General features: G+C 41.7%; 1 protein-coding gene across 1 annotated transcript in view; it reads left to right on the plus strand.

Annotated features, from left to right (window-relative positions):
* MAP7D3 (MAP7 domain containing 3) overlaps positions 1-10,325 on the plus strand; it is a 35,970-nt gene extending 25,645 nt beyond the window's left edge. The window contains 5 exon segments of the mRNA XM_021669388.2: positions 4,540-4,633; positions 5,766-5,964; positions 7,028-7,106; positions 7,202-7,298; positions 8,187-10,325. Of these exon segments, the coding sequence (XP_021525063.2) occupies positions 4,540-4,633; positions 5,766-5,964; positions 7,028-7,106; positions 7,202-7,267 (438 nt within the window). The 3' untranslated portion in view covers positions 7,268-7,298; positions 8,187-10,325.

The following is a 10,325-nucleotide window of genomic DNA, read 5'->3' on the forward strand; positions in this document are numbered from 1 at the left end:
TTTGCCCAAAACTTTTGGCTTGATTTGTCTCATTTGTAGTTCTTTAAATGTTCGAGATACTGCTGCTTTTTTGGTTATGTGTTGCAGATGTCTTCTCCCAGTTTACAGCCTATCTTTTCTTTTTTTTTTTTTTTTGGCTGCAATGTATAATGATCGAATCAGAATAATTAGCACATCCATCACCTCAAAGGCTGATCATTTATCTTTTTTTTTTTTTTTTTTTTGAGACAGACCCCCACTCTGTCCCCTAGGCTGGAGTGCAGTGGCGCAATCTCAGCTCACTGCAACCTCCGCCTCCTGGGTTCAAGCAATTATCCTGCCTCAGCCTCCCCAGTAGCTGGGATTACAGGTGTGTGCCACCATGCCCAACTATTTTTGTATTATTAGTAGAGACAGGGTTTCACCGTGTTGGCCATGCTGGTCTCAAACTCCTGACCTCAGGTAATCCACCCACCTCAGCCTCCCAAAGTGCTGGGATTGTAGGCATGCACCACCACACCCGGCCAGCTTTCTTTTTTTTTTTTGAAAGAAAGAAAAAGAAAAAGGGGGAGAGAGAACAGGATTCTTGCTCTATTGCCCGGGCTGGAATGCAATCTAAAAATAGGTATTAAAAACCTCTTTTATGCCGATAATTGTGCTTAACAACGGAGACAGGAAGGAATAAGGGAAGAAAATAACAAACAAACAGCCAACCAATATTTCATTTAAGTCTGTGAAATGCTATGCAAATGCTGAAGAGTGATTTACTTCCAATTATGTGATCACTTTCTAAATACGTGTAATATGATACTGAGAAAAATGTATGTTCTGTGGACCTGGGGTGGAGAATTCTATAAATATTCACTGAGTTTACTTATTCTAGGTCTAAGTTCAAATCATAGATGTCCCTATTAATTTTCTATGTCGTTGATCCGTCGAATATTAACAATGTGGTGTCAAAGTCTCCCACTATTATTGTGTGGGAGCCCAGGTCTCTTCATAAGTCATTAAGAACTTGTCTTATGTATCTGGGTGCTCCTGTATTGGGTGCACATATATTTATAATCATTAACTCCTGTTGTTGCATTGATCCTTTTACCATTATGTAATGTCCTTCTTTGTTTCTTTTAGTCTTTGTTACTATTAAAATCTATTTTGTGAGATACGAAAATTACAACTCCTGTTTCTTTTTTTTTTTTTTTTTGGCTCTCCATTTAATTGATGAATCTTCCTCCATCCCTTTGTTTTGAGTCTTTGTATGTCATTGCTTGTGAAATAGATCTGGATACAGCATACCGATGGATTTTGACTTTTTATTCAATTTACCTGTCTCTTTGATTGGGGCATTTAATCCATTTAAATTTAGAATTAATATTAATATTTGTGAGTTCAATATTGTCATTTAATGCTAGCTGGCTATTTTGCCCATTAGTTGATGTAGATTCTTCATTATAGAGATACTCTTTATGTTTTGGTAAGTTTTTGGGATGACTGATACTGTTTGTTCCTTTCTGTTTGTAGTGCTTCTTTCAGAAGCTCTTGTAAAGCAGGCCTGGTGGTGATGAAATCACTGAATGCTTGCTTGTTTGCAAAAAATTTTCTTTTTCCTTTGCTTATAAAGCTTAGTTTGGCGGGATATGAGATTCTGGGTTGAAAATTCTTTTCTTTGAGGATATTGAATATTGACCCCCACTCTCTTCTAGTTTGTAGGGTTTCTGGTGAGAGGTCTGCTGTGAGTCTGATAGGCTTCCCTTTATGGGTAAACTGACCTTTCTCTCTAGCTGCCCTTAGAATTTTCTCCTTTATTTCAACCCTAGTGAATCTAGCAATTATGTGTCTTGGAATTGCTCTACTTGAGAAATATCTTTGTGGTGTTCTCTGGATTAGCTGGAGTTGAGTGTTGTCCTGCCTTACTAGATTAGGAAAGTTTTCCTGAATAATATCCTGAAGAATATTTTCCAACTTGGATTCATTCTCTTCATGACATTCAGGTATACCTATCAATCGTAAATTAGGTCTTTTCACATAGTCCCATATTTCTTGGAGACTTTGCTCATTGCTTTTTACTCTTCTCTAATCTTGTCTTCTTGTTTCATTTCATTAAGTTGGTCTTCAACCTCTGATATCCTTTCTTCTGCTTGATCAATTCGACTGTTAAAACCTGTGCATACTTCACGGAGTTCTTGTATTCTTCAGTTCCATTAATTCACTTATATTCCTCTCTAAATTGTCTATTCTCGTTAGAATTTCGTCAAACCTTTTTTCAAGGTTCTTAGTTTCTTTACATTGGGCTAGAACATGTTCTTTTAGTTCACTAAAGTTCCTTATTATCCACTTTCTGAAGCCTAAATCTGTTAATGGAACACACTCGTTCTCCATCAGGCCTTGTTCTCTTGTTGATGAGGAACTGTGATCACCTGTAGAAGGAGAGGCATTCTGATCTTGGGTATTCTCAGCCTTTTTACGCTGGTTTCTTCCCTTCATTGTGAGTTCATCCATCTGTCGTCTTTGTAATTGCCTACTTTCAAATTAGGTCTCTGAGTGGACGTCCAACTTGTTAATTCCCAGTGCCGAAATCTGAGCAACCCACTGCGCCGGCCAAAACAGCGGCATCAAGATTCGTGGTGCTTTTCTGCCTGGGAATCTCTCTTCAATCAGGTAAATGGGTGACTCTGCCTTCCCGGAGCTCCAAACATCAATCAGTCCCGTTTACTCTGCACCAAGAACCTCGGCGCCGGGGCACCGGCAAAACCACGACGCCGGCCACAAGAGTCGCCCTGGTGACCCGTTGGGCTCCTCTGCTGGGAATCTTCCGGTCTGTGGGTAACAAAAATTCGTCTGAAAGTTTGGCATACTCTCGTTCTGTGCATTTTCTCTAGGAGCTACAATCCCGAGCTGCTAGTGCTCAGCCATCTTGGATCTCTCTGCAGCTTATCTTTCTTAATGTTGACCTCTGCTAGATAGAAGCTTCTGATTTTTTCTTTCCACTTTTTTTTTTTTTTTTTTTAGATAGAGTCTTGCTCTGACACCCAGACAGGGGCACAATGATACAATCTCGACTCACTGCAACCTCCACCTCCCAAGCTCAAGCGATCCTCCCACCTCAGCCTTCCAAGTAGCTGGGACTACAGGTGCATACCACCACACCCAGCTAATTTTTTATTTTTTAATTTTTTTGTAGAAACGGGGTTTTACCATGTTGCCCAGGCTGGTCGTGAACTCCTGGACTCAAGCGATCCATGTGCATCAGCCTCCCAAAGTGCTGGGATTGCAGGCTTGAGTGCCCTGCCTTCTGATTTTAATGTTGTTGAATTTACCAGTATTTTCTGATGACTAATGTGATGACTACTGAAGTCAGGCACCTTTTCATAAATGCTTATGGGCCTGTTGGAGATTCTCTTTGGTGAAGTACCTTTTCAAGTCATTTGCCTGTTTTGCTGTTTTGTTACCTGCCTTTCTCTGATTGAGTTGTAGACATTTTTACCAACACTAGTTAGGAGTCCTTTGGATTTGCAGGTTTCTTTTTTCATGCCATAGTTTGCCTCACACTCCCCTAATGTCTGTTGATGAACCAGACAGAAGTTCTTCTTTTTAACAAGCTCAAATTTATCATTTTTTCCCTTATGGTGAGTGCTTTTGTGGTCTGTTTCATAATTATTTGCTTACCCCAACATCAGGTCTTTTGATGGGGCACATGTATTCAAGGCCTTTTTCCTCCAGCTTCTGTGCTTTTTACATTCTGTGCTATAAGACTGCTGTTTTGTCTGTTTGTAATTACCCAGTTGTGCTCATTAATATTAAATAAAATGAGAATTTATAGTAGAAACGTCATTTCCAAAAAATGCTGGGAGTCATCATGTCAAAATTCATTCAACTTATTGGGAGTTTTACCTCAAGCAGCAACCAAAGGCTGGGCGCAGTAGCTCACGCCTGTAATCCCAGCACTTTGGGAGGCCAAGGCAGGTGGATCTCTTGAGCCCAGGAGCTCAAGACCAGCCTGGACAATATAGTGAGACCTCGTCTCTATAAAAAAATTTAAAAATTAGCCAGGTATGGTGGCACATGCCTGTAGTCCCAGCTACTTGGAAGGCTGGGACAGGAAGATTACGTTAGGCTTGGAGTTTGAGGCTGCAGTGAGCTATGCTCATGCCACTGCACTCCATCCTCTTCAACAGAATGAGACTTTGTCCCCAACCCCGACCAAAAAAAAAATCAGTCAAAACTTTTTAGCTATTCACTGACTAGTCCCATCCCGCCTTAATTAAGCTTCTGAGCAGGCGTAGAACAAACGTCAACCCAAAGCTGTAGTCCCTTGGCTCCTGCCCAGGGAAATCTTTCATTCTTGAGTGTCTTTTCCTAGCTAAAAGACACAGCTATGGGTACCTGTCTCTATCCTTTGTAGATTCTTGGGGCCAGTTAAAAGATGTTAGACTTTTTTACCTTTTCATTGAAATGACAAAAGTTAGCCATCAATCCATCTTTGAAATCTGACTTCGTTGAAATTCTAAACCAGGATGATTGAATATTAGGCATAATCAAGATTTGCTTTTTTAATCATAGGTCACAGAAACACCCTGCCATGACACATATGAGGAGGCCGAGGCTACCAGTGAATAAAGTGACACGGACTCATTGAATGAAATGTTTCCATCAGGTTAGTCCCCATTTAGGAGCTAGACTGCCTAGGTTCATATCCAGATGTTCCTCTGCTTTTGAGCTGTGTGGCTTTGGGCAGGTCACTTAACCTTTCTGTGCTGAGTTTTCCCATCTGAAAACAGGGGAAGCTAATGTCCTTTTCCTAGAGTGGACATGAGATTTCAATGAGATAAATCCATGTAATGCTAAGAACAGTGTCTGACACATAAACTCAATAAATATCAGCTGCTGCTGCTGCTATTATTTTAAAGATCATGCTAATAGACTGTAGACATCATCTCTTTCTCACTTGAATGTGAGGATTGGCAGCATTTCATAGCTTACCTCCTCAAAGCATCCATGATTGACCATAGGTGGAATTCCACTTTCCACTTCATTAAGAAAAATTGAAACCATGTCATAATATGAATGCCCTCTCAAATGTATCAGTGACTCCCTTACGAGTAGGAACGACTTTGTAGTAGCAGTAATTGGCATTCGAGAAAACACTATTTGTCCATATTTTTCCTGCCAGTGGATATTAAACAGGTGAGTCAGGTCCTCTACTAGGTGCTGGGGATGAAGCAGGGTGGAAAGACATGGCCTCAGCTCGAAGAAGCCATAGCCAGTGGGAAGACAAACATATGAGCAAACCATAATACTGCCACAAGATGATGAGGTTAAAAGAAGTTTGGTGAAAATACAATGAGAACATAGCAGTAGGAGCCTCTCAGTCTGCCTTAGGGCACTGAGGAAAGCCAAAGGTAGGAGGTAACATTAGAGGTAAGACGAAATGCACAAACAGAATTGGCTAGGTGAGTGATCAGGGGAGGGGCAAGAATCTCGAGCAGTCTTCTCTCTGGCCTGTTATTCTTTCCTAGCAAAGTACAAAGGACAAGTTCCTTAAAGGTATCCTCTTGGTGCCTCGAGGGCAGGGTGAGTGTGTGTGCTGAGCAGTGGCCCAGGACATGGCTTGGGAAGTAAAACAGCTGTGGGGCTGCTGGGCCTGCCTCCCAGGGGTACCACTACTTGACTCTTTCTGCCTTCAGACAGGTGTCACCTCCTCCCCATGCCATCAGGATCACAGCCTTTGCTTTTTCTTGAATTCATTATTGAAACTCCATATTTAATTGTGTTTTTTTTTCCCCTAGACACTTTAAATGGCAAAGATCCATCTTCCAAATTGAAAACGTCAATTAAGAATATCAAGAAGATGCCGCCCAAGCTGGTATTTCTGCAAGACAGTAACAGCCAGGTCCATAAAAAGCCAAAGACATATTTTAATAGTGATTTTAAAACCTTCAGACCAAAAAGCGCAAAAGACACTTCAACACAGGCAGTCATTTCAAGGTGAGTCACTTAGCCAGCTTATCTAAATAAACTTGGCAGGATTATGATTGACATTCTTAGAATGCTAAATAATATTATCTCTTGAGCTCATGTTTGTACCAAATATGATGTCATGTATTTGACTTAACAGAAATAAACTTATCCCCACAATAGCCTTGCTAGGTAAGGATCATCATCCCCGTTTATAAAGACAAGGAGACTGAGGTGCAGAGAAGCTAGGGGCTTCATTTGCCCAATATCCTGCTATTAAAGGGCTGAGCCTAAATTCAATTCCAGATACATCTGGCTCCAAACTTCACTTTTGTTCATAGTGATTAATGTTATCTCATAAAGTCGGGCAAGAAGACATTTATTGAGTGATTGCTATCTACCAGGCATTTTTTATTACCCGTTTCAATTATCATCACAACTCTGAGTGTGACAGTAATATCCTCATTTTATTTATTTTTTATTTTTTATATTTTTTAAGAGAAGAGGTTTCACCATGTTGGCCAGGCTGGTCTTGAACACCTGGGCTCAAGTGATCTGCCCACCTTGGTCTCCCAAAGTGCTGGGATTACAGGCATGAGCCACTGCGCCCAGCCATAATATGCTCATTTTCAGTGTAAGGAAACAAGGTCAGAGGTTAGGTCAGGAAAGCAGGAACCAATTCATGGAAAGGAACACTATTCACCTGCAAGGCCCACAGGAATAGGAGTCTGCTGAGAGGGGCGGTGATGTGGAAGGAGCACTAGAGCTAGAGAACCTGCACCAGTTCTGTCACTGCATGTCATTGGCCACATCCTTGACCAATCTGAGGGAGGGACAGGGTTTCTGGAGTCCCATGTGCTTAGCTACTCCTACTCCTGGTGCTTCCGTGGGACCAAGGGCTTTCTGGAATACAGTTTGAAAATCAGTGTGTCTGTGATCTCTAGGGCTCCTTTTAGCCATCCTGTTCTATGATTCAGAAAATTTTTTTAATTCCAAGGCATTTCTTAGAAGTTAATCAAAGGACAGAGCTTCTTTTAGGACAGAGCCTTGGTGTGGGAATAATTGGGATTCTAACCAAACTGTCTCTTTCCAGACCATCTACCAAAAGAATGACCAGTCGTACAACAAAAACCAGAAAGGCAGATGAAACCAATACCACCAACAGATCCTCTGTTAGTATGAATTATGAGCAGCAGCATATCTGTGACAAGATTACCAACATTGTAAGTCACACCAGACTGTCTTTGTCACGTTTTTCTCCTGACAGCCACAAACAAAATCTGGAGGATTCCATGACATCTTGCCAAAGTCTCCAGACACCTTTAGACGATAAGAGAAGCAGCAAACCTGTTTATCCTATTCAGGTAGGGCCTCATCTCATCTACCTTTTTCTTGAAAGGCAATTGACCCCGAAACCCCCTCCCCTCCTTCTAGCTGTTACAGGGCAGTCTTTGCACCACATAGCTTTGGAAGAGAAGAAGACAGTTACGGGTCTGCAGGAATGATGTGAGAGTCTTCCATTAAGCTAGTTTTGAGAGAGTAGAGAGTAGATGACTTGTTTCTAATTTTTATGTCCCACATTTCCTGCCAGATATAAAAAATAAGCTCTGACCAGGTGCGGTGACTCAGGCCTATAATCTCAGCACTTGGGGAGGCCGAGGTGGGCAGATCACTTGAGGTCAGGAGTTTGAGACCAGACTGGCCAACATGGTGAAACCCTCAGCTCTACTAAAAGTACAAAAATTAGCTGGGTGTGGTAGTGCATGCCTGTAATCCCAGCTCTACTTGGGAGACTGAGGCAGGAGAATCACTTAAACCTGGGAGGCAGAGGTTGCAGTGAGCCGAGATCACACCACTGCACTCCAGCCTGGGCGACAGTACAAGACTCTTTCTCAATAAAAAAAGTTCTTTTCAAACTTACATCTCAGACTCCTCTTAGCTCCTGGTCTGCCGGTTGCTTGGCAAGCATGGAAACATTTGCTTAGGGCAGAATATTAGGAAGGTCTTTGGAATAGCCTCAACCTATGTTTCCAAAACTGGAAGCCCCTTGTTTTTCTTTCCTTGAGAAGCTCTCTTTGAAATTGAGAAACACCTTGGGCTTGGTCGGGAGCTGGGGACGGGGAGGACATTTATAGGATCACCAGTATGTCAGCAACTCCAGGAGCATGTGCCCTGAAGCGAGGCCAGGGACCAGTTGCTGTGAGACTAGTATCTTCTCTACTAATCTTTCTTTTATTTTTCCCTCTGGTCAGATATGTAAACTTTTCTCAGCCTGGGAGGTAAATACATCGTCCACTTGGATAACTCAACTCCTGGGCCATCAGTCCTCAAATTTTTTGCTTCTGACTTGAACCTGGCAAAGGATGTGACACCGAAAAATTAAGGAAGCTTCAGAAGGTCACCTTAATATATGTCTTAGAAGATGCGCAAATCATCTTGTCCTCTTGTTTCTAAGCAAGAGTTCCGAGTAAAGTGTTGTTTCTGTTTTGTTTGGAAAATCACAATTGTCTCTCATTCTTGTGTTTTCCTATCAACGTGTTTGCTGGAGTGAGTGTGTATCAAGGTTGCTTTCCTGAAACTGTAACTGTAGAGTTTCTAGAAGAATCTGATTGCAGAGCTAATTCTCTTTCAGTATATATTTGAAATCTTAAAGTAATGCTTTTTTTTTTTTTTTTTTATTGAGAGTCTCGCCCTGTTACCCAGGCTGCAGTACGGTGGCGTGATCTCAGCTCACTGCAACCTCCACTTCCTGGTCTCAAGCATTTCTCCTGTCTCAGCCTCCTAAGCAGCTGGGATTACAGACATGCACCACCACGCCTGGCTAATTTTTTGTATTTTGAGTAGAGATGGGGTTTCACCATGTTGGCTAGGCTGGTCTTGAACTCCTGGCCTCCAGTGATCCACCCGCCTTGGCCTCTGAAGGTGCTGGGATTATAGGCGTGAGCCACCACACTCGGCCAAGTAATGCTTTTTCTGTGTACCAGTGACAATTTTGAGAGCTCAACACTCACAGTTGATCTTGTAAAGAACATAATAGATTATGCAAGGGCTGCAGGATCGCTCACAGGAGCTGTGTCACATTGCTTCTTATATACGAAAACCAAAGGTTACAGAATATAGTAAATTGTATTTTACCATGATATATGTATATGTTTAACTCTACCCATCTGTACCAGTGAGTATACAGGCACTAATAGCCTCAAATGTTGGGAGTCCTGTGACACTCCATCTTGGAACAGCCAGCACCTTTCATGCTTTGGCAGTGTTTCCTTTTGAAGGACACATTGGGGTTTATCTACAGAAATATGTATTCTTTTTATTGTGTTCATAAAGGAGTACATGGCTGTTGTCTCATGGGTAATGTTTAATTCCTATAAATGTTTAAAGTATTTTTCTGCCTGTACTCTCCAGTTCTGTCCTTGAGTATACATTCAGGCTTGAGGTGTAATCAAAATTTGCTTGCCTTTCCCTAGCCACTGGCTGTCAGTGAGTTCCCGTGATGGGCACACAGAAATGCACACAGATGTACATACATGTATGCGTGCACAGACCATATATGTTTCCATAAAACTCAAATGCAGATGAATTGTCCTAACGCTAATGAATTTTCAGTGTTGAATCGCAAATAGTCCAAAGCAGGTGAGTGTTCCTTTTGGCCGCCAGTTTTGGATTAGTAAAAGGAAGTAATTCTTTCAGATTCCCTGGTTCTTTGCCACTTAGAGTACTGTGCCTTTGATATAGAATAGAGTGGGTTACCTTTGGTTTAAACACTATTTTTATATACTAGATCTTTCATATATAAAGCAGAGACAATCATCCTAACAAATGAGTTTCTGTTATTTTTGTGCACAAATGTCATGTGTTGAAACACTCTGTTACAGTTCCATATAAATGTGTGCTATATGAAGTAAACTTTACAGATAAAACAGGGTTTTTTCATTATAATACTAAAAAAAAATGTACTGGTGGTGGTATAAAGGCGACACCAATCGTTGGCCAAGCTATGAACACAGGCAGCCAGCAAATTCAATGAACAAGGATGAAATCTTCTGATCTCCCTCTTCATCCAGTTGGTGATTTGGCAGAGTTCCACTTCTGGAATAGAAAGATGTGAGGTTGTTTGTTTGTTTGTTGTTTGTTTGTTTTAGAGACAAGGTCTCACTCTGTGGCCCACGCTGGAGTGCAGTGGCATGATCATAGCTCACTGCAGCCTCAAACTCTGATATTCATGCAGTCCTCCAGCCTCAGCCTCCTGAGTAGCTAGGACCACAGGCATGGCACCATACCTGGCTTTTTGTTGTTGTTCTTGTTATGTTTCCCAGGCTGGTCTTGAACGACCGGCCCTAAGTGATCTTCCTGCCTCAGTCTCCAAAAATGCTGTGATACACCCA

This window comes from Aotus nancymaae, unplaced genomic scaffold (genome assembly GCF_030222135.1).
Source record: "Aotus nancymaae isolate 86718 unplaced genomic scaffold, 86718_ANA_hifiasm-v0.15.2.pri h1tg000004l, whole genome shotgun sequence".
NCBI classification, from domain to species: Eukaryota; Metazoa; Chordata; class Mammalia; order Primates; family Aotidae; genus Aotus; species Aotus nancymaae.